We start from the raw sequence: 24,540 nt of genomic DNA on the forward strand, positions 1-24,540 counted from the left end.
AAACCATGCTCTGGTCTGCCTCATACACAATACAAGCAAAGAATATAGGAATTTATTTCCAGATATGTGGCAACAGCAGCTTGTAATTTAGTCATGCCATACACAGAGCTCAATTTAAGTTAATTTAGTTACTTTCAGATAGCCTTAATATAGAGAACAATTTTCTTAAAAATCAAACTTATATTTATACTTACCTGTAAATCAAGGATATGTTGCTGGAGTAAGCTACTAAGGTGCCCTGGGTTGAGATGTGCTGGCAGACTCTGAAGCTTACGTAGATCAATAGTAATGTTTAGAACATCACCTCCAACATTAAGCTTTAAGAATAGAAAATCATATAACAAATTTTTTAAAAATCACTGGTTTCCAACATCAGACAGCACTGACTTACTTGCAAGTCATATAAACTGAGTTAATTGACCATTGCAAATTTAACTGCCATCAATAAATTGATCATTTCAAAATGTGGGAGCAAAGTTATTCTACACTTCAATATGCCAGCAAAGAAAGCACTGACAAATGCTGGTGTTGCAACAAGTTATTTATTGCACTATATTTCCAGATCAGAATCGATCACTACTTTTGCATCAGTGCATTGAACACATTGCTTTTACTACAACAATTCATAAAATTTCTGTAATTTCCCTATGGCATGTTTCTGCAGAGAAGGAGAAACACACACACACACACACACACACACACACACACACCGTTTATAGAAACAAAGAAGATAGGAGCAGGAGGAGGCCATTCGGTTCTTTGAGCCTGCTCCGCCATTCATCACGATCATGGCTGATCATCCAACTCGATAGCCTAATCCTGTTTTCTCTCCATAACTTTGATCCCATTTTCACCAAGGGCTACATCTAGCCGCCTCTTGAATACATTCAATGTTTTAGCATCAACTACTTCCTGTGGTGATGAATTCCACAAGCTCACCACTCTTTGGGTGAAGAAATGTCTCATCTCAGTCCTAAATGGTCTACCCCGAATTATCAGACTGTGATGCCTGGTTCTGGACACACCCACCATCGGGAACATCTACGCTGTCTAGTCCTGTCAGAATTTTATAAGTCTCTATGAGATCCCCCCGTTATTCGTCTGAACTCCAGTGAAAACAATTCTAACCTAGCCAATCTCTCCTCATACATCAGTCCCGCTATCCCTAAAATCAGTCTGGTAAACTTATGCTGAACTCCCTCAAGAGCCAGAGCATCCTTCTTCAGAAAAGGAGACCAAAACTGCACACAAGCATTTACCTCAGGCATTTGCTCTGGAGAACATTCCAACCATTATAGGTCACTCAAACTTGAATATTTATTTGTTAATGACTTATTTATGGAAGTAGCAATGATAAATTAGGCTTACATGTAAGCAGTTTTATGTAACATCTTTGTCCATTTTTAACACTATTTCTACCTTGTAAAGATATTCCTTAATTTTGTAATGCTGACAGCTTAGAGATAACAGTAGAATCATTAGCAACTAATTTGTTCAACACCTCTCATCACTCCACACTGGATGACAGTAGGCCTCAAAAGAATCTTCAAGGTTTCATAAGAGGACCCAGGTTCGATTCCCACCTCAGGTGACCATTTGTGTGGAGTGTGCACATTCTCCATGTCTGTGTGGGTTTCCTTCGGGTGCTCTGGTTTCCTCCCACACAGTCCAAAGACGTGCAATCTAGGTAGATTGGCCATGGGAAATGCAGGGTTTACAGGGATAGGTTGGGAGCTGGGTCTTGGTTGGGCTGCTCTTCAGAGGATCGGTGTGGACTTGAGGGGCGAATGGCCTGCTTCCAGGGATTTTAAAGATTCTAGGTCTCTTAGACGAAGTAAATACTTAAATTGCATTTGCAATCCAAGTCTTTATAAGCTATGTGTTAAAAAGTGGTGCTTACTTTGTGAAATCTTGTGGCATAGTTTTGTCAGTTAGTTCATGGACATTCAGATTTCTTCTTCAAACGCTAATGGTCCCTAGCAGGATCAGAATAATTGCAACAGTGCTAAGTGCCTGAGGATACAATCTATGATATGAACATCAGATAGGAGACCTGCTTGATTAGGTTTTTTAAAAACACTCATTTACCAATAAACTCTTTCAGGGGTTGCAGGCATTTACTGCCCATCTCTAACTGACCTGGAGAAGGCGATGATCAGCTGACTTCTTGAAAGGCTACAGTCCATTTGGGTCTAAGATCATAAGACATAGGAGGAGAATTAGGCATTCAGCCCATTAAGTCTACTCCGCCATTCGATCATGGCTGATACGTTTCTCGACCTTTCTCCTGCCTTAGCCCCCTAATACGTTGCTCCCCTTACTAATCAAGAACCTATTTATCTACTTCTGTCTTAAGTACACTCAGTGACTTAGCCTCTACAGCCTTCTGTGGCAATGAGTTCCACAGATTAACCATCGTCTGGCTGAAGAAATTCCTCCCCAGCTGAGCTCTAAAGGGTAGTGGAACCATCTTCTCCACATCCACTCTATCCGGGATTTTCAGTATTCTGTAAGTTTCAATAAGATCTCCACCTCTTCTAAACTCCACTAAAGTACAAACCCAAAGTCCTCAACTGCTCCTCATATGATAAGTCCTTCATCCCGATCATTCTTGTAAACCTCCTGTTGGTACACTCACAGTGCAATTAGGGAGGGAGTGAACAAATGGCAATATATTTCCAAGTCAGGATGGTGAGTTGTTTGGAGAAGAAGTTGTAGTTGATGGGATTCGCATGGATCTTCAACCCCAAATGTCAAGTGCAGCAAGGTACTCAGAAAGAAGCCTTGGTGAATTTCTACAGCACATTTCGTAGATGACACATATCTCTTCTACTGTGCGTCAGTGGTGCAGGGAGTGAACATTTGTGGATGTGGGCTGCTTTATCCTGGCTAACGTGAATCTCCTTCAGCGTTGCTGGAACTGCACTCATTCAGACAAATGGAAAGTATTCCATCAGAAAACTGACTTGCGCCTTCAAGATCATGGGCTAGCTTTGGAGGAGGGGCTTCAGCAGATTAGCAGTTGGTGTTATTTTAAATCAGTGTCTGAACTGAACGGTGCAAATGTAGCAGCAAACAGCTCTGGTAAAAGTGAGGTTGATGTGAATCAGGTGGAAAATTTTCCAATGAGCATTGCCCTAACAACCGCAAAGAAAAATAGTTGTTGGGGCCCATTTCTTTCAGCCGCAGGACATCAGTGAGGGGGAGTCCTCAAGAGAGTGTTATAGTCCCAACCACATTCAAGTGCTTCATCGATGGCTTTCTTTCCATCAGAAGGTCAGAAGTGGGAATATTTGTTGATGATTCCATTCAATACTTCTTGGATAGGAAGTAGTTCATGCCTGGATAAAATGCCAGCTGAGTTAATAAAATGGCAAGTGTCATTTTCACCCCTCAAATGTCAAGCAATGATCATCTCCATACACTGAGAACTTAACCATCACCACTGACTAGAAATTAACTGGACTAGCCATACAACACTGTGATAACAAAAGCAAGTAAGAGGCTGGGTATTCTGCTGTAGTTTACTTCCCTAACTCCCCAGAAGTCTTTCCACCATCTACAAAGCAAATGTCAAGTTTTCAGGGGACCAACTCTGGCTCAATTAAATGGAGTGTAAGTGTTGAAGCTGTAGAATAGGGCTGCTTGCATGCTGGACAGCACAAATAGCATATTATTCCCAGAGCCTAGAGATTCCATAACCAACAAATCAGAACAAAGTCCTTGCACATCCAGTCATGAATTGTGATATGCAATTAAACAAGTAACAGGAATCATCACAACAAACATCTTATCCTCAGCATATCAATGCAAAAGGCAAGGCTAAAACATCAGCTGCACCTTCAGCCAGAAGTGCCAAATGGATGATCCTTCTCAGCCTCCTCCACTTATGCCCAGCATCATATGTGCAATTCTCAATGAATTCAATTCATTCCATATGATAGAGAAACAGCTGAGCACAACGGCTACAGAAAAGGCTATGGGTCCTGACAACATCCTGGCAATCAGATTGAACATCTGAGTTCCAGAAGGAGCTGCACTTTGAATCAAGCTGTTCCAATACAGCAATACACTGGTATCTACACAATAAAGAGAAAAGCTGTCTTAATGCCTCCTGCCCACAGAAGCTAGAACAAATCTAATCTAGCCAATTACTGCAAATCAGTCCACTCTCAGTCATCAGCAAGGTGATAGAATGGGTCATCGACAGTGCCATCGAGTGTCACTTACCCACAGTGACACGCTCACTGATGCGCAGTTCAGGTTCTGCTATGGCCACTTGGCTCTAAGTCTCTTCACATCCTTGATCCAAATATGGACAAGAGCCGAATTTCAGAGGTAGGGCTGAGACCACTTTTGTGAAGTTGTTGAATATCTTACAGCACTGAACTTGAGTGTGTGCCTGGGCAGGGGAGGTATAGGGCTCCAGGTCTCCACATTTAAATTGCTCAAAGTGTGAGCTTTAGTCCGATACAGTAAAGGAAAAAACAGAATCATGATCTAAGTGGAACATAGTTTACTGATATCACCTTCCTCAGACTCTCTAAAAATTACGACAACCTTTCAAGAAAACGTACTAACAGGCGTTCAAAGTGTTAATGGGATATCGTAAAAAAATGCTGGCCTTTCACATTCACACTGGACATCACAACTCACCAACACAGCCTCCCATCTTCCATCTTCTGTACAAATTAGCCAATTCCAACGTCTGTTACTAGCAATTTAATTTACATCAAGTGCATCTCTGTAGGAGTTCCTCAGGGTAGTGTCCTAGGCCCAACCATCTTCAGCTGCTTCATCAACAACCTTCACTCCATCATTAGGTCAGTAGTTGGGATGTTTGCTAAGGACAACACAATGTTCAGCACCATTCGTTACTCCTCAGATACTGAAGCAATGCATGTTCAAATGCATCAAGACCTGGTCAATATCCAGGCTTGGGCCAAATAGTGGCAAGTAACATCTGTGCCACAATAAGAGACAATCTAACCACCACCTTTGGCATTCAATAGTCCAATGTCAACATCCCAGGGGTTACCAATGACCAGAAACTGAACTGAACTGTATAAGTCATATAAATGCAATGCCTACAAGAACAGTTTAGAGGCGAGGAATATTGCAGTGGGTAACTCACTTCCTGACTCCCAAAGCCTGTTCACAATCTAAAAGGCACTGGTCAGGAGTATATTGGAATACTCCCCACCTGCCTGGATGAGTGCAGCTCCAACAACACGAGAAGATTGAAACCATCCAGGTCAAAGCAGCTGTTTGGCACTTCATCCACAAACATCCACTCCCTTCATCGCCAATGCTCAGTAGCAGCATTATGCATCATCTAGAAGATGCATAAATAAATTCAAAGATCCTTCAACATTATCTTCCAAACCCACAACCACTTCCATCCAGAAGGGCAAAGGCAGCAGATGCATGGTAACACCACCACTTGCAAATTCCCCTCCAAGCCACACACCATCCTGGCTTGGAAATATATTGCCATTCCTTCTGTATTGTTGGGCCAAAGTCCCGGGATTCCCTCCCTAACAAGATTGTGGGTTTACCTACAGCGCATGGACTGCAGCACTTCAAGAAGGCAGTTCACCACTTCCTTTCCCAAGGCAACTATGGATGGGCAATAAATGCTGATCCAGGTAGTGGCACCCAGGTCACATGAGTGAATAAGACAAAGTCTCATTTACACATCACCACATGCTTTCTTTTCAATACAAGCTTCTGGTGTCAGAACACCTCTATTTTAAATTTCACGTACCACTGTTCAAATCCCTCCATTATATCACTCATCACTCACTCCCAACCCCCAATTACTTCAACAATCTCCTCCAGTCTCCCTGACTATTGTGAGAAAGTTTGGAAAGTGTCATAATCTCTTTCTTTGACTTTGTCTTTTTCTGTCTAATTACGCTCCTGAGAGCATATTGGGACATTTGGCACAATATAAATGCAAGATGTTAATCTTCAGTCATTGTTGACATGAAGAGAAAGGAAATTAACTTACCACAATGAAATAAATGACCAGTTACTCTGAAAATGCTACAAACAGTCTATATCTGTTGCTAACTGACTAGTCTTCCCAGTTAAGGCATTTTAGTGGCATTGACTAAACAATCAATGATCATCAAGAAAGATACAAATAAAATCCTATTCCTCTACAAACAAGAAAACAACACAGAATTGTCGGTCAAACTGAACAGATAAGATCGAAGTTTAACTTATAAACAAGAACATGATTTGATATTACTCACTTCATGTCAGCACTGTTCATCCCATTCATCCTTATCCAAGTGCCACGGAAAGGAATTTATAGGAAATTAAAAAACCCAGATTTGTTTGGATCACTAAGATGATCGTTGGCACTGTTTCATTGACAGTTGTTATCTGCAATCAAAGCTTTGCTCATGGAACAATGTTCTTGGTGAAATATTTCACACGTTACCTCAAACATGCAACACCTCTCACATGTATTAGGAGCAAAAGTAGGCCATTTGATCCCGAGAGCCTATTCCCCATTCAATATTCCCATTTACCCCTGAAAACCAATGATTCCCCTACCTAAGAATATATCCACTCCTGTCTTATATATATGAATAACCCCTTCCTTCACTGCTTTCTGAGGCAGAACATTCCAAAGTCATACAAACCTCAAAACAAAATTCTCCTCATCTCTGTCCTGAAAGGGCAACCCTTGAAGGAGTGCTGCCTACTTCTGGACTAACTCACAAGTGGAAAAATCCTTTCCATATCCACCTTATCAGGATCTTATACATTTCAAGTGGCCACTAACTTTTCTAAACTCCAGTGAAAACAAGCTCAACCTATCCAGGCTATCCTTATTAGACTACTCTCTAGCTATCAATCTACTAAACTTCCTATGAACTGCTTCCAATTCATTTACATCCTTCCTTAAATTAGTAAGCCACGTACACAGTATTCTAGATGTGGCCTCATCAACAGTAAGGATGATATGCTTCAGCTACGTTCAATTTTACTTGTAATAAAGGATAGCTTTCTGTTAGCCTACTTGATTATGTGCTGTACAGTCAGTTCAGCTATAACACAATAGTTATGTTCCTGGGCAACGTAGCATTGTAGAAAATTGTGCTATACAAAATAACAGGAAATATGGAAAAAGCAGGGTTAGGGGCAGACCACCAAAATAAAAATCACTCAATCGCTCAAAAGCCGAACACAAAGGACAGCACGGTTTGAATAAATGTTTAATTCGTATCCAATAATGAGATAAAAGGAAATTTAATATCTTACTTTGAAAAAACTGTCAAGATGACTTGATGGGGGAGGAGGTTTTGAGGTTGCTCTGCTGCTAATGCAGGGGCTGAGAGTTGTCGTTGCCTTCGTCATCATCATCATCATCATCACCACCACCACCACCACCTTCAGGCAGAGTCGTGGTTTGCAGGGTTAGGGCAAAAAATAGTTAATCCAGAAATGGGTGGCTGTGGTTCATTATCTTCTAACTGTTTCTTGAGGGTTGGCTTAAAAAAAAACACCCAATTTTTGCTGCTTTGCCCTATAAGATCTTATTCCACGAACTGCTACCCTTCTTCTTCATCTTCAGCTTCCACTTCCCCCTCAGCAAAATGTTGTAGATCAGCTGTAGAGAGATCTTCACAATGGGACTCAAGCAGCTCTTCAACATCCTCACCCTCCACTTCTTCAAATCCAACTTGCTTTGCTAGATAACACAATGTTCTTTGATTCTTGGGTACTCCTCTGACGGATCAAAGCCTTGAAAATCTTGAAAAAAATCTGGGAGAAGCTTCCACCAAACTGCATGCACAAAGTCCTTACTGACATCACCCCAGGACTCCACAATAAGGTCAACTGCATTCTTGATGTTAAAGCTCTTCCAAAATTGAAGAACACTGTACTTATCCCCCACAGTGGCTGCAATCAGCCTCTGAAATGTGGCGGCGAAATAATCATGAGATGCCGGCACAGAGAACTTTTTTGGCACTAACACTGCACATTTTCAGGACAAAGCCTGCAAAACAATCATATGATGTCGATTCATACTCCCCCGCGCACCGAAGGAATCGAATTATAACACAAATTCCCATTTTAGAAATAAGTTCCCCTATTCATCAGTCGCGTTGTAGCCAATTCGCATTGCCGGAACAGCGTTACAGCAGAACCAACTGTACCTGCATACTAACATTTTGTGACTCATGCACGAGAACAACTAAATGTGTGTCCTTCGATTCCATTGTCAAATCTGACTCAACCACTGAAAACGTTATCATATCGCTTTCATGTCTGTTAAATTGCTTACAATTTCAGGATCAACGATAAAGGAGTCTAAAACCAAACCTCGGATTCTTTTCTCTACAGAAAGCCATCTTCTTAAACTACCTTCACTGTCCACTCCAAATTACAATGATTGGCATGGGGAAACTCATCAAGATGATCCGTCTGCTGTCTGTGCTATGACCTTTCCTTCTACTAGTCTGCGAGATTAAACTTCCAATAGTGCTCCCCCACTTCCTGCTCTATTCCTGAACTCACATCTCTCTTTAGTTTCTCTCCTCTCTGCCCTCATGCTCTCTCTAAGCTCACCTTGTCTATTAGATTCATCCAATGCACCGGCAATCTTTCTCCTTCAGTTCTCTGCCCGAAGATAGATCAGTCTAACAGTGTCATGACCTCTGCCACATATAGAGCAAGGAGCATGGTCTCAAATCCACCCCAGTGAAAATGGGAATTATACAACCATGACAATGGCATCAATCTGATTTGCAGGATATATTTGTGCATGCATTTTGCGTGATCTATGAATAGTGCTAATAAAGACTCCAATTTGCTTTCCATCACATAGCTAACCAGGAAGTTCTTCCGCTCTTACTTTCTGCCACCTGTTTATGTTAGAAGATTACACAGTTTGAAACTCAACCTGTTTGGCAATGTTATGAACATTTCTTCCTTGGCCATCCAGTCCTGAAATGAAATCTGAACTCTGAGTTTCTGATCAGATGCGGGGATATTATCATCTGTGCCACAGGACATCTCCAACCAGCCCATCTTCACCAAACTACTAACCATCCACTTCCCTTCCTAAACCCTATATTACCCAATGTTGTGAACAGATTTTCCAGTGTGGTTCCCCATTCTTTTAAAATCTACCAAACTTCTTGAACACTATGGTGCCATTTCCAACCACACGTTTCTCTCCATAATCCTTGAAGCAGTTTTCACCTCCCAAATCTTTTCCCAGAAATCCATGAATAGAGGACATCTATTTAGTTTTCCATACCAACCACATTAACAAAACAGCTCTTAGCGAAGTAATAAACAACATCCTCTTTTACTGACAAAAGTAACTTTGCCTCTGTGACTTGTATGCAGCACAACATGAGAACATGGTTCTCCACATCATGCTCCTCCAATGCTTCTCCATGTTCATCCAGCAGGTTGGGGCTGCTCTCATTTGGTTTTGTTCTTATCTTAAATTGGCGAATAATTTGCAATGATTCCTCTTCCTACACTAAGATTTTAGCATCCCCAAATATGTAGCCTTGAACCCTTCTTGTTTCTCATCTACATTTTCGCCTTAGGTGGCAACACCTGAAGGCATGGCATTAGTCCTAATGCATATTCTGATGACACCCAATTCTATCTCACCACCATTCTAAACTTCACCATTGTTAATAGATTGTCCACCTTGAAAGCCGAAGGCAGAGATATAGGATTATCACCACTTGCAAGTACCCCTCCAAGCTACACACCATCCTGACTTGAAACTATATCGCTGTTCCTTCACTGTTGCCTGGGTCAAAATCCTGGAACTCTTTGCTAAGCAGCTGTGGATGTACCCACCCCCCAAAGACTACAGTGGTTCAAGAACACAGCTCACCACCATCTTCTCAAGGGCAATTAATGCTGGCATCACCAGCAACGCACATATCTTAAGAAGAAATTGAAAGAAAGACACTCCATACCTGACACTAGTATTGAATGTGCCACTATCTCCTTCAATTAAATACACGGTCATCAGTTTTGGCTCCTGCTCCAAATTCCATTGCCTAGCAACTGGCTTCATCCCTCTATGCTAATCTGTTCTAAACTTTATTGCCATGTTTGACCCAAAATGAAATTCCAACCTCATATTCATGCAATGATATGACTACGTATTTCCAAATCCATAACATTACCTAACTTTGTCAGCTCATCTGCTGCTCAACCCTTCAGATCTAACTTTCTAATGCACACGTGACTGGTCTCCCACATTCTATCATTTGTAAGCCCTCTTCTAAAATTCTGCAGCCTGCAATTTAATCACACAAACAAGACAAGTTGGGGGGAGCAGGTAAGAGAGAGAGAGAGAGAAAGAGAGAGAGAGATCTGATTGAGAAACAAAGCATTCTGAGGAGTGTAGACAGACAGAATTTTTTTTCCCTTAGCAGACGGCTCACAGTTTGAAAATAAGAATCAGGAGGTTTAGAGGGGATTTGAGGGAAAACATTTTCACCCAGAGGGTTGTGGGTGTCTAGAACTCTCTGCCTGAAAGGGTGGTAGAGCCAGGAATCCTTAAGACATTTAAAAATTACTTAGATGGGCACTTGAAATGCCACAGCATGCAAGGCTATGGGCCAAGGGCTGGATAGTAAGATTAAATGTTTGATGACCAGCACATATAAGATGGGCCAAAGGGATTCTTTCCATGCTGCAAAATCTCTATGACTCCAAGTGTCATTCACCCATTGCACCAGTGTTCTCAGCTTGACTGGGAGCCAATATACTATGCGTTGATTTTTAAAGCACTCATTCTTGTTTTTAAATCCCTTCATAGGCTCCCCCATATCATTGTAAAGTCCTAAAGTTCCACAATGCTCCAAGACATATGTGCTCTTCTATTTCTGGCTTCTTGAGCATCCCTGATTTTAATTGCTCCACTACTGGTGACCAAATCTTCAGTTTCCTTAGCCCCAAACTCTGGAATTCCACCTCTCTGCTTAGTTTTCCACCTTCATGATATTCTTAAAGTGTATCCAATAAAGTAAGGGTTCTAAAGGAAGTTTTGCTAACTATATTGGCTCCACCTATTCTACTGATGTCAAGCTGTGAGTAGAGGCAAGGAAGTCGACTCTAACTTTTGGATGGATGAGCTGTGTCTACACTACCTTCCCCCCTTTGCTGTCATACGTATAAATCGTGTTTTTCTGTAGGTACTCTACAATGGTATATCCTCTACTACTAATCACTAGGTAGGCCCAAAACAAAGCAAAGACAAAAGGAGAATTGGTGGCAGTGAGCTACCTCAAACAATTCTTACCAAGTACCACATTCTGGTAAAGGTCGTTAAAAAAAAACAAGGTAACAAGGAGTGGTCATCTGCAAAAACACCTCAAAATTTACGCTTTAATCTATATTTTGATACTATAGGCTCTGTTACACTTTTATAATACCCCTGTGAAAGGCCTTAGGTTGTTTTGTTATTTTGGAGGTGATACACCAACGCGAGTTATTGTTGAATTGTGCATTATTTCTAATGAAAAGCCAGTATCTACCTAAAACAATGTGTAAAGATGCTGCCTGAGGTCGCTCCACCGTGTCCTCTCGTTTAAACAGAGAATGCTAACTCAAACGCACGGCCCAACTCCTCGGGCAGACATTTCTCGGCGAGTGAAAACAGATCTGCCTGAAATTACCTGGGTGTGCGGCGGCTGAAAGCACAAACCACACCCTCCCTCCCCACCGTAAAGCTCAGGCAATGTCCGTTTGAACCGGGGCTGGCGTTTTACTCCAGGCCCAGGCTCGGCGCGGGCCCGGGGCCGGGCCTGAAGACTACCCCCAAAAAAGATCGGGGAAAAGAGCCAGTACTTTTCAAATCAAAGAGAGCGGGAGCGCGGTAACAGACCTGCTGGTGGAAGCGGCTGAGCGCGTTGAGCAGGGTGTGCAGGCTCTGGGCCATCTCCTTGTCGGCAGCCCCTGGTTCTACCTCCGCCGCCATGACCAAAGCGAAAGGCGAGCAGGAGCAGCTAACAGAAAGCGCTGGTACATTCTACATTGCACTGCCTTAGATCAAAATCTCACACACCTTCTCTGGCCATCTCCCTAGCAATAAACATTTTGCATCTATCACCGATATTGGGCGCATTCTCTTCGACGCGTCTTAAAAGTTTCAGTTAGTTAAGTTACATATTTAACAATTTAAAAAAAAAACGAACACCGCGATTAATTTTTCTTTCTCGACAGGAGCTGAGTGTTTTCGGCGATTCTTGTTTCTATTGCAGCAATTTCTATACTTGCATCTCCTCCGCCAGTAACTTGGTTCTAAGTCAGCGTTTAACCAGTAAATGTTCCATTCACCGAAGTGTTATCGCACGCAATTTTAAAATCAGCCAGGTAAGGAAATAAAGGGCACTTTCACTTCAAGGCACCCACTCTCCTCACCTCTGAAGTTCATCGGTTTTGTGCATGCCTGAACTTCCGCTGTAATCAGTGTGGAGTAGCTCTGGAGAACTGACTATCAGTGAACACTATTTGTTTGCAGTGTCGACTACATCTTTTATCACCTTGATGATGACTGAGAGTGGACTTATGGGGTGACAACTGCCAAATTGCATTTGTCCATCTTCTTGCAGATAGTTTTCCACAACATTTGGTTGATGCTCTTATGTACCTGAACTGACAGTTAGTCCAGCAGCGTGACTACTGTGAAACACAAGGGTCGGAAGAATATAAAAGCAGAGTTTTGTTAAACATAGAATGTCTGAAGTGCAGAGTTATGTTGTGCATGAGTCATGAAAAGTTAGTACAACTGTACAGCAAGTAATTGAAAGATTAATAGAATCCTGTCCTTTATTACAAGAAGAATTGTACATACAGATGTTGTGCTTCAGTTATACTGCAGTTTGTGAGACCACATTCTGAGTACTGTTTGGTCTCCTTATATAGTAAAGGATGTAAATATTTTGGAGGCAGTTCTGAGAAGTTTTGCTAAGTTGATGCCCAGAAGGAGTGGGTTGTCTTTTGAACAAAAATTGGACAAGTGAGCCTTTTTCCACAGAAGAGTGACAGTGGCATATCGAATAATATAAGATCTTCATAACCATAACAAGGTGAGTGGGTCCAGACTAGGCACTGTTTAAAAAAAAGACTAGGCTTGCCCTTTTTAAGGCAGAGATGAGGAGGGTTCATTTTCTCAGAGGGTTGTGCAACTTTGAAGTTCTCTGCCTCAGAAGGTGGTGGTAGATACAGCCATTGAATACTTTCAAGACAAGTAGCCAAGAGAATCAAAGGTCAGCCTGGGGTAGGTGGGGGATGGGGGGTTAAATAGTGTTGAATTTCCTTCAATTGGACTTTATGAAATATTAGAAAGAACCTCAAACTCAGTGGACACAGCACTGCAAATAAAATTCATTCTTCCACACAAATGCACAGAGGTTAAATTCAGACAATGGCTCAGCATGAGGGATTCAACATGGTCTAAAACCAAGAAATGCAGATGCTGGAAATCTGACTGTCTCTGGACCTGAAACATTGACTCTACCTTCTCTTCACAGATGCTGCCAGACCTACCGAGATTCTACGGCAATTTCTATTTTTGTTTCAACTTTGTTTGACTGCTACCATATGACAGTGGTGCAGAGAAATGTAATAACCTGCCTGATGCAATCCAAGAGATTGATCACATACTGCAAGGATTGTATTGGAACCTGGCCATTGTTATGAAGATGAGTTCCCATTCAGGAGGGAAATCAATAATTTGAACAGTTGTCCATCTGGATTTAGGCACATAATTGGGGTGGAGTGGCAGAATATAAGGGCAATAAAGTTACCTTCAGACCAATGTTATCCATTTGTGCTAGCTACAGAAGGGATTACCATTCATGAGACTGCCCCAAAATACACAACATATGATGTTCATTCGAGAAGTGAAATACGCTCCAGACACAGTTGACATCCTGAGAGGGAGGAATGCCTATGAGGAGTACTTACTTCTGGCATTGGGGGCTGAATTTTCATAGTGCAGCCAAGGCAGGATAAAAGAAAGATGTGCCAGCAAATTTATAATCGCACTGTGACATGCTGACCTCCCGAAGCTTTCCCACTAATTCAGGTGGAGGCATTGTATAGTGCCAGTTTGTCCAAGGAACATTCAAAGTTATAGCTATACATATCAAAACACTTGTTTTCATTTTAATGTCCAAACCTCTTTTGGCCACTTCATCTGTTTAACTATCTTTTCAAATGAGGTAAAGTACATTTTGTTGAATTCAGGCACCAAGCATATATTCTAAAATCATTTCCCTCATTGGAATCAGAATCATCCTCTGAGCTACTATCTTCTTCTTTATTCTAAGCCTTCTTTTGGCCAACTCATTTTTTTTTAAATTTCCCAATCTCTTTGGAGCTCCAGTCTTTTCAATCCATCTCCTTCTGTTATTCTTTTTCCTCTTTTTTCATTTCATGTTTTTTGAACACTATCTCCCTGTTTTCTCTCTCCTCACTTTCCATTTTGCTCCCTTTCCACTTTCCTCATTTTCAATTTTTTTTTTCATTTTTCTTTTTCCAGTCAATTCTTTTTCCTTTCTAACATGTTGTCGCTAATCCCAGTTCCTTTCTCCTGATTCTAAATATTGTATAATCACTTGATGCATCTCACCCTTATGGGACATTGCTCTTCGCTCTTCTGTTAATTTATCTGCTAACTCTGTGTTTAGATTTTGTCAAAGATTTTAAATATTACAATTTTGGTCCCAGAAAAACCTTAGGAAATTCAAAGCCATCTTCAACTCTCTGTACAATAAATTTCACCACAACAAAGCTGCTTTTTATGCTCAGAGCCACCATGTAGCCATTACTTTAACAATTCACCTTTAACAGTTGATTCAAAAATTCCCAGACAATCCTCCGCTAGTTATGACCCACCAGAAGTTATTACTGGACAAGTCGGATCTCAGACTGAAATGTGGCTTGACAGATCTGTTTTGTTTTTGTTTTGACAACGTGGTCTCTGACTGAAATATAAGCATGCAATGTTGCAGATTTGGTTTCAACAATAAAATAAATTTTATTTCACACCAGCTATGAAGATAAAATAGAATAAAACCAAACTATTCACACAATACAAGTTTAGAGATTTTGAAACACACAGCAAATACAATCCCACTCCTTTTCAAATTCCCCAAGCCATCGCTTATGTAGTACACAAAAGCACACCTTGTACAGTACTCACACTGGAGAAGAATGCCTTCAGTAACACCTTGATAGGTTTAATTTAACTTTAACTTCACCTCCCAGTCTAGAAAACCTGAGCCTTTGCTTGGAGCATTAGGCATGGGTTCAAAACCCATCACGGAAGCCTATGAAGTTTAATTTCAATTGAATAGGACTTAGGAGTAGAGCATTTGGGTCTTTGCACTTGCTCTATCACTTAAGATCATCGCTGATTTAGCTGTGGTCTCAGCTACACTTTCGTGTCTGCACCATGTAATCCTTGACTCCCTTGTTATTAAAACTCCATCTAACTCATGAGCCTCAAATAAATACAAAGATCCAACTTCACTGCCTTCTTGGAAGAAAATAAGACCATAAGACATAGAAGCAGAAATTAGGCCATTGGGCCCATCAAGTCTGCTCTGCCATTGAATCATGGCTGATAAGTTCCTCAACCCCATTCTCCCACTTTCTCCCTGTAACCCTTGTTCCCCTTCATAATCAAGAACCAAGTCTTAAATGTACTTAATGACCTGGCCTCCACAGCCTTCTGTGGCAGTGAATTCCATAGATTCACCACTCTCTGGCTGAAGAGGTTTCTTCTTATCTGTGTTCTAATAGGTCTTCCCTTTACTCTAAGGCTGTGTCCTCGGGTCCTAGTCTCTCCTACAAATGAAAACATCTTCCCAACATCCACTCTGTCCAGGCCATTCAGTATTTTGAAAGTTTCAATTAGATCCCCCCTCATCCTTCTAAACTCCAATGAGTAAAGTCCCAGAGTCCTCAAACATTCCTCATATGTTAAGCTTTCCATTCCTGGGACCATTCTCGTGAACCTCCTCTGAATGTGTCTCTTACTAATGATCCAGAAGAAAATATTTCTCCTTATCGCTGTCTTAAAAGACAGACCTTTTATTCTTAAATTATGTCCCTAATTTTAGCCTCCCCAACAAGAAGAATCATTCTTTGAGTATCTCCCTATCAACTTCCCTCAAGATCTCATATGTTTCAATAAGTTTGTCTATTTCTGTGATTGGTTATCTCTGATCATTCCGTCAAAACTCTTAATGTAAAAAAGGTCAGAGTTTGCATTCTGTCAGTTTGCATTTGGATAAGGACTACTTGTAGTCCTATAAATGATGCGGCTGCAATACTGAAGGAATCTTGAATGTAATGTGCTAAAACATCGGTGGGAAGGACGCCTCTTTTTGATCTTCTTCAAAAACTGCAGTCTGATGGCAATACTTTGCTGCACCTTTTTCAAAAGCTTTCTTATGGGTTAAGTAAAGCAGGCTAAGCTAGAAGTAAGAGATAGTAAGAACTGCCGATGCTGGAGTCAGAGATAACACAGTGTGGAGCTGGAGGACCACAGCAGGCCAGGCCGTATCAGAGGAGCAGAAAAGTTGACATTTCGGGTCAGGACCCTTCTTCAGAAAAGGTCTTTTTCTGAAGAAGGGTCCTGACCTGAAACGTCACCTTTCCTGCTCCTCTGATGCTGCCTGGCCTGCTGTGCTTCCTCCAGCTCCATGCTGTGTTATCTATAAGCTGGAAATAAACTGACTTAGCATACCTAAGCAGCATTGCTCATTTATGCATATCAGTGTGGAAATTCAGGTGATATGAACCTATTCCAAAGGCTTCTATTGATTCTTTCAAATGCTGAGAACTAATTTTCTTCCCACAGCATCATCAGCTGTTTGGAAGTACAGCATAAAAAGAAAATCTGCTGACTTGCTGGTGTTGCTGCTTCACAGGTAAGCTTGAAGCTGTTTCCTTTGCTGAAAACTGCCACTTCTTGGCCATTCACTTTTGACCTCTGTGTGGGCCTTTGTTGTTTATCATATGGTTGAGACAATGGCAAAGTCTCCAGTAAAGCTGCTATCCCTGCAGACTATCTTGCCCAGCTGACATGGGTAAGTACTTGATTTTTTCTGCCTTTATTGTTGGTGTGTTCTGATTCTGTTTTCTTCCCTGTCTGGAATGTTGCTGACTCATGGCTAGGCTTCCAAATCTTCTCAGGTTCTATTTTCTGCCTGTCAGAGTCTTCGCCTTATACAAGTCTTCTGAGGTCTTGATCTGCCTTAGGAGTTTTCCTGCTTTATTCAGCTCCACCTTTGATGTCTTCCAGGTCCTGTCCGGCCTTTCCAGTCTTCCTTTTTCAGCTTTATCCCCTGGACTTTGTTTTGATTTTGAATCCTGGCTCTGGAGGTTTTTTGCCCTAGTTGCCACAGCACTTTATCTTGTGCTTTTAGCCAATATTGCTACCTGTATATTAGTTAGGAGTATCTTATGCTGTGTACATCTGCACATACACTGGCCCCTGACTGCCTAATCTATATCTAATTAAGGCTCTTCAACTGCTTATGTACTGTAACACTTCTTTTAATATCTGTACCTTCTCAAAGACAATGGGATGGGCAATAAATGCTGACCCAGCCAGCAATGCCCGCAACCCATGAAAGAATAATACAGTAAAATACAATGAAAAGCACTGTATTTTACTGTATTATTCACGATAAAATACAAATTACAATAATAAATCATTTGTTTGTACTTTATAAAAGAAAGGTTCTCAAATACAGTTCTCTAATATGATAACTAAGACCTTTTTTCCATGTTTGTTTTAGACCAGTGTCTTCTCTCTTACTGTTATCAATCATCCATGACCAACTACTACATCATGATTTTCATGTATTTGATTACACCATAACCATCCCTGGGTGTACCATCCCTGCCTCATTGCCAGACAGACTCACAAGAGGTGGCAGCGTAGTGGTGTACTCTGGGGAAGAAGTTGTCTTGGGAGTTTTGACTTTTAATTCCAGATCTCATGAAGCCTCATGACCTCAAGTGAAACATAGCCAATGAAATTTCTTACTGATTGTCAGCTGCCCCTGCACCCCATAATCCCCAACACACCTTGACAGCTGAAGAACTGACAAAAGATGACCAAAGGAATAGAGGGAGAAAATAAACTTTGTAGGTAAACTTACAAGTAATATAAAGACAGACATCAAGAGCTTTTTGTTTCAATTATAAAAAAGAAGAAAGAATCAGCCTTCATGGTAGAAGACACTAATTGCATTCCAAAAATACTAAACCAAGGGCAGAAATGGGAGAGGAAATTTGCAATAACTATCACTAGGGGAAAAGGTACAAGTGAAACTACTGGAGCCTAAAGCTGATAAGTCCTCTGAACCTGATAGAATGCATCCTAGAATATTAAAGGAATAGTTATAATGATAGTGAATCCACTGGTGGTAATCTTCCAAGAATCCTTAGATACTGCGAAAGTTCTGGAGGATTGGAAAATTGCTAATGCAAAGAGTTACTTTCAAAAAAGGAGATAACAACACAGGTAACTGCAAATTGAGAGACTGCAGAAAGCTGCAGCGCAGAGGGATTTGGGAGTCCTAGTATATAAATCACAAAGCTAGCACCCAAGTTCAGCAGGTAGCAGCGGAGACAAATGGAATGTTGGCCTTTCTTTCACAGAACAATGGAGTATAAAACAGAGAAGTCTTTATTTTGTGTATAGAAGAAACAAGGCATAGAACACACCATAGATTATGAACAGTTTTGGATTCTTAATCTGAGGACAACTAAGGTTTAGGCCTATACTCAATGTTTAGAGGAATGAGAGCCATCCTTATTGGAACATAAAGATTCTTTGGGCTTGACAGTTGCTACAGAGATTGTTTTCTCTTGTGGAAGATTTTAGGACTCGAGAACATACTCATCAGAGTAAGGAGTTGCCTAGTTAGGACAGAGTTGAAGAGTTTTTTTTTAGGGTAGTGAATCTGTGGAATTCTTTACTGTAGAGGTCTGGTCATTAAATATATTCAAGACTTAGAGAGTTTTTTAATCAATAAGGGAATCAATCAGAATAGGGAAAATACAGGAAATGGAGTTGAGGGTTTTCAGTTCAGTCATGATTTCATTGAATAGAACAACAAACTTAATGGGGCTGAATAGCCTATTTCTGCTCCTACATCTTCTGATTTTGCCAGTACTTCTCCGTGTTGAACATTGGTTAGAAGAAGCACTGAGGTTGGCAAGGGCACATAATGTTCTCTGGGCAGGGAACTTCTATGTCCATTATCGAGATGGAACTGATCAAATCCTGAGGACGTACCGCAAGTCCAGTCTAGCAGTTAAGTTGAGGTAACTAACAGGGAGAGAAACATACTTGACCTGGTTCTCACCAATCTACCTACCACAGATGTATCTGTCCTCAATGTTTTTGGTAGGAGTGATCACCACATAGCCCTTGTGAAGATGAACTCATCACAGAATTGTTATGGTGCAGAAAGAGGCCATTTGGCCCACTGTGCCTACACAGGCTCTATTATCTCGTCCTGCTCTATTATCTGGTGTCAATCTCCTGCCTTTACCCCATATCCCTGCACACCATTGCTATCCAAATAACTCCAATGCCCTCTTGAATACCTCACTTGAATCTGCCTCAACTACATTTCCAGACAGTGAATTCCATACCCTATCAGCTACATCCTATCTACTCTGTCTAGCCTGCTCATTTTTTGAAAACCTCAAACAGATGTTCTCTCAGCCTTATCTCCGGGGAGAATAGTCCCAGCTTCTTTAATCTATCCTCTTAGCTGAAGTTTCTCATACCTGGAAGCATCCTGGTAAATTGTTTCTGGAGTTTCTCCAATGCATTGCATCTTTCCTATAATGTGGCACCCACAACTCTACACAATACTCCAGTTGTGGTATAACAAATGTCTTGTACAAGTTCAACATTGCCTCCTTCCTCTGTACTCTATGCCTCTAATAATGAAGCTGAGAACGGTTCTGAAGAAGGGTGACTGGACCTGAAACGTTAATTCTGCTTTCTCTCCACAGATGCTGTCAGGCCTGCTGAGATTTTCCAGCAATTTCTGATTTTGTTTTCAATCAAATTTGACAGTTGACTCAGCCTAGATTCCAATATGACTGCTTCACAACCCTGTATAAAACAGTTTTCCTGTCCTCTGTTGCAAATTGCTCATGTTTATATCTTGTATCTGTCATCCTTGCCCTTGATCCTGGAACTACTAGAAGCCATCTGCTTCTACTTACTTTGCCTCATTCTTTCATAACTTACAAAAGTTCTGTGAAATCTCTCCACAATCTATCATACAAAAAGTCTCATTTTTCCAACCCCTTGTCATATTTGTGTTTCTTTATATGTGGTAGCAATCCAGTGAATTTGTGTTATTCACTCACTAAAACTCCATTGTCTCTCTTATAATGCGAAATGCAATATTTCTCTTGTTAGTATAAATGAATTCTTAGGTTTTATGCATAATTTTCATTATGATTTTGTTTTTAAGTTCTTTACTCATGAAATAAAGCTTAAAATTTCATTTGCTTTTATTTTGCAAGATTATCTCTCATATTTTGTGAACTGATACCCTAGGTTGCTTTGTTCTTTCACAGCACTAAGCCTACATCCACTCAGAATATAATGACAACAGCTTTTTGTTTTGTAACAAAAATATATCACCTCAAACATATTGAATCTGAATTATATCTGTCATTTTTAGTTAATTCCTCCATGTTATCAATATCACTTTGCAGTTTAATTTTCGTTCTCAAGAATTAATTATACCATTGTTTTCATTTCGCCTGAAAATTCCAACCCTTCTCCCTCTAGGTTTATGTCCATGCCATTGACACAGTGTTTAAAAGTGAGCCCAGAACTATACCGTATGGGATACCACTCCCCAGTTCCAAACAATGAAAAACTATCTTTTAACTTCTACTCCTTATGATCAACTTTGCAAGCTACATTCTATGCAAGTTTCCTGTCTTCTCCCTTCCTTTCAAATCCATTGTTTAAAATATACCTTTTTGACAAAACCTTAACCACCTCTTCCAGTAACTTCTTTGGTTCAACATCTTTTATCTAATTAATTATATTTCTGAAAGGCTTTTTGAGACACACTTTGTCGAGAAAATGCAGCAGTAAAATTAAATAAAAATGGAAAGCAAAGAGAGACACCCTGGAAAAATACTGGCAGGTACAATCAAAGATATTTTGTAAATGCATAAATAGCAAGAGGATGACTAAAAGTATAATGGCAATTAAAGACTAAAAAGATAATTTACATGTGAAGGCAGAAGATGTAGACATGGTTCTTGAATAATACTTTGAATATGGTTTCACAAAACAGAGGGACAAAGCAGACATTGTATTTACATGGGGAAGTGTGAAATATTGGATTAGATAAACCTAGTGATGGAAAATATATTATGGTGTTTCTTCAAAGTAGATAATCACCAAGCCCAGATAAAATGCATCCTTGGCCATTCAAGGAAACAAAAGGAAGAAATAGAGGAAGTTCTGGCCATTCTCTTCTGAACCCTGCTGACTGTAGGCAAAGTGCCAGAGGACTACATACATTATATACAAAAATAGAAATTGCTGGAAAAGCTCAGTAAGTCTGGCAACATCTGTGGAGAGAAATCAAAGTTAACATTTCAGGTCAGGTGACCCTTCCTCAGAACTGATGGTAGCTAGGAAAATATCGTTTTTTTTGCAGAAGATGGGGGCAGGAAGGGATAAGGTGTAAACAATAGGTGGGAATAGAGCTCAAAGAGACAGAAAAGCATTTAGACAGACATGATCTGGCTAGGAAGGTGAATATCTGGAAGATGGGGACTGTTAGTGGCTAACAATAGATGGTGTGTAATAGTAGGCTATGTGATAACAAGGCCTGGTTATGGGAGTTGGGGTAAGGACATAGCAGAGCTCAAGCCCTAAAGTTATTGAACTCGTTATTGAGTCCGGAATGCTGCAGGGTTCCCAAGCGGAAAATGACATGCTGTTCTTACAGTTTGCACTGTACTTCACTGGAGCACTGTAGCAAGCGTGAGACAGAGATGTTGGCCAGGGAACAGGGCAGTTGAGATGGTAGGCAACTGGAAGTTCAGGGTTTTTTTTTGTGCAGAATGCGAGTGTTATATGAAGCAGTCACTCAGTCTCTGCTTCGTTTCCCTAATGTAGAGGAGACCATATTGTGAGCAGCGAATAGTGTAGACTAGATTGTGTGAAATGCAAGTAAAGCGCTGCTTCACCTGGAAGGTATGTTTGGGCCTTTGGATATTGAGGAGGGAAGAAGTAACTGGACAAGTGTTACACCTTCTGCAGTTGCACCGGAAGGTGCTGTGAGGCTGTTGGGGGTGTTGGGAGTGAAAGAAGATTGGACCAGGGTATTCTGGAGGGAACAGTCCCTGCGGTAGGGTGACAAGGGAGGGGAAGGGAATATTTGTCCAGTGGTGGCATCTCGCTGGAGGTGGCAGAAATGGCAGCTAATGATCCTCTGGATGTGGATGCTGGTGGGATGGTGGGTAAGGTCAAGGGGGACCCAATCACTGTTATGCGAAGAAAGAGAGGGCGTGAGGGCTGAAGTGCGGAAAATGGGACAGACCCGACTGAGAGCCCTATTAATTGCAGTGCTGGGGAATCCTTGGTTGAGGAAGAAGGTGGACCTTTCAGAGGCTCCCCTTTCGAAGTTTAACTCACTAACATTATGTAATTGTTTAAAAAGCAAGGTAGAGATAGAAAATGTAATTGCACACTAATCAGCCAAACCTCAGTGGTGGGCAAATCATTGGTAAAAAAATTACTCAGACAGTAAACATTGTTATTTGGTGAGTCATGGATTACTGGGAGATAGTAGGCATGGATTTGTTAAGGGAAGGTCATGTCTACAAAATCTTTCAATTTCTTGAGCAGGTAACAAGGAGATCAATAAATGTAGTATGTTTAATGTATCCTAAGGTGGATTTTAACAAAGTTTTTGACAAGGTCCCATATAGCAAACTGATCAGAAAATTACAACCTTGAGGGATCAAAGGGAAAGTGCCGAGCTGGATCCAAAATTGATCTAGTGTCAGGAAGAAGTGGGTTCTAGTTTACAGGTTTCCTTGTGGCTGGAAAGTGGCTTCCAGTGAGGTTCCGCAGGCTTCAGTTTTAGCTCCCTTGTTAATCATGGTAAATATTGATAGTTTAAATTTATATGTAGGGGTCTTGATTACATAGTTTGCACATGATGTGAAAATTGGCAACGTCGTTGATAGTGAGGAAGAAAGCAATAGATTGTAGCAAGATATCAATGGCCTTGTTGACTAGAAGAAGGATGGCAAGCGAAATTCAATCCAGAGAAGTTTTACTTGGATAGATAAACAAAGAGAATGCACAAAATTGGTAAGATTGTAAAAAAATTAAAGATATTAAGTGACTTAGGAGTCCAAGTCTACAGATCCATGAAGGTAGCTAGACAGGAAGAAAAGGTGTTAAAGCAGACATTCATGATATTTTCCTTCATTGGTCAAAGCTGTTACAAAAGAGTGTAAGCATCTGAAAAGGGTAATGCTGAGTAACACATTACTCAGTGCCCAATTTGATAATGTCACATGGACTCTGCTTAACAGCTTTCAAAGCATTGAAAGCAACCTCAAAGGGCTAAGATCTAAAATTGAGGTTTCTCTCTCAGTTTCAGTAACATTGGGCTGAATTTTGCATTTGTTTTGGCTAAGTCTGATTTGCAATTTTTTTTGGAGGGATTCCTGCCATAAGGCCTAGCTTGCTGTACTGTATCAAACTGGCCTCACTCCTTTGCTGTCTATCACATCTGATTTTTTAGCCCCATCTAACACACACCATTCCTGTCAAAACTGGCCACTCAGCAGATATCCAGAATTTACTAGCATCCTTTTTGCCCATCTCATCTTTAAAAGATTATTGAGCACTGGGACCAGCACTCAGTCTGGACCTGCCCTGCACAGTTCCTGACATTTTGCCCTAGATATGGCAGACAGGAGGAAATTGTTTACCCACTTTATGGGCAGGGACCTGGAAGTCCTGCTGGACATGGAGATACAGATGTGGGACTTCCTTTTCCCCCAAGGCCAGCAGTGGAGGCCATGACACCAAAACATGCCAACCTGTCCAAAGGTTGTCATTAGGGTAAAAGCAGTCTCAACTGACTGGAGGAATGCCCAGTACTATAGGAATAGTGACCTTCAATGATCACCTCTACTTTGCCAACTAATGGCAACATCTTCTCTCCTCTACCTCTGACTCACACTCTCTTTGCTACTGTACACCTCCCACCAAGGTTTACGCTGTACTTCTCTCTATTGTGTGAAACATCTTTCCTCCTTTGTTCTCTGTCACCAAAACCCCCGACACCACCACCCTTGCATGCCCTCTAGATTGCCTACTCATGAACTTGCAGCACCTCCCCCTTGTGTCTGTTGTGCCTGCCAATTGCATCTCCATTTAATACCTATCTCTCTCTATTTCATTTCTGTTGAAAAACAGCCTTTACAAGGCAG

The 24,540-nt window shown here is 41.0% G+C and overlaps 1 protein-coding gene and 1 long non-coding RNA gene across 5 annotated transcripts in view; one reads left to right on the forward strand and one right to left on the reverse strand.

Annotated features, from left to right (window-relative positions):
- LOC109911416 (MAP3K12 binding inhibitory protein 1) overlaps positions 1-12,248 on the reverse strand; it is a 28,079-nt gene extending 15,831 nt beyond the window's left edge. The window contains exons 1-2 of one of the 3 annotated variants that reach the window (XM_048599709.1): positions 12,068-12,248; positions 195-317 (exon numbers count right to left, since the gene is read on the reverse strand). In XM_048599709.1, coding sequence (XP_048455666.1) covers positions 195-317; positions 12,068-12,127 — 183 coding nt within the window. In that variant the 5' untranslated portion in view covers positions 12,128-12,248. Of the gene's footprint in view, positions 1-194; positions 318-11,887; positions 11,995-12,067 lie in introns of those variants that run through there. The other 2 variants (XM_020510721.2, XM_048599710.1) reach the window with 2 other exon arrangements.
- LOC125483644 lies at positions 11,085-14,027 on the forward strand. 2 transcript variants are annotated; one of them, XR_007262584.1, is made up of 3 exons: positions 11,085-11,191; positions 12,226-12,375; positions 13,536-14,027. It is a non-coding gene; the product is annotated as an uncharacterized LOC125483644 (long non-coding RNA). The 2 variants fall into 2 exon arrangements; XR_007262583.1 differs by lacking the exon at positions 11,085-11,191 and adding an exon at positions 11,736-12,024.
- Positions 14,028-24,540: the final 10,513 nt, after the last annotated feature.

The sequence above is a fragment of the Rhincodon typus genome, chromosome 8 (assembly GCF_021869965.1).
Source record: "Rhincodon typus isolate 14 chromosome 8, sRhiTyp1.1, whole genome shotgun sequence".
NCBI classification, from domain to species: Eukaryota; Metazoa; Chordata; class Chondrichthyes; order Orectolobiformes; family Rhincodontidae; genus Rhincodon; species Rhincodon typus.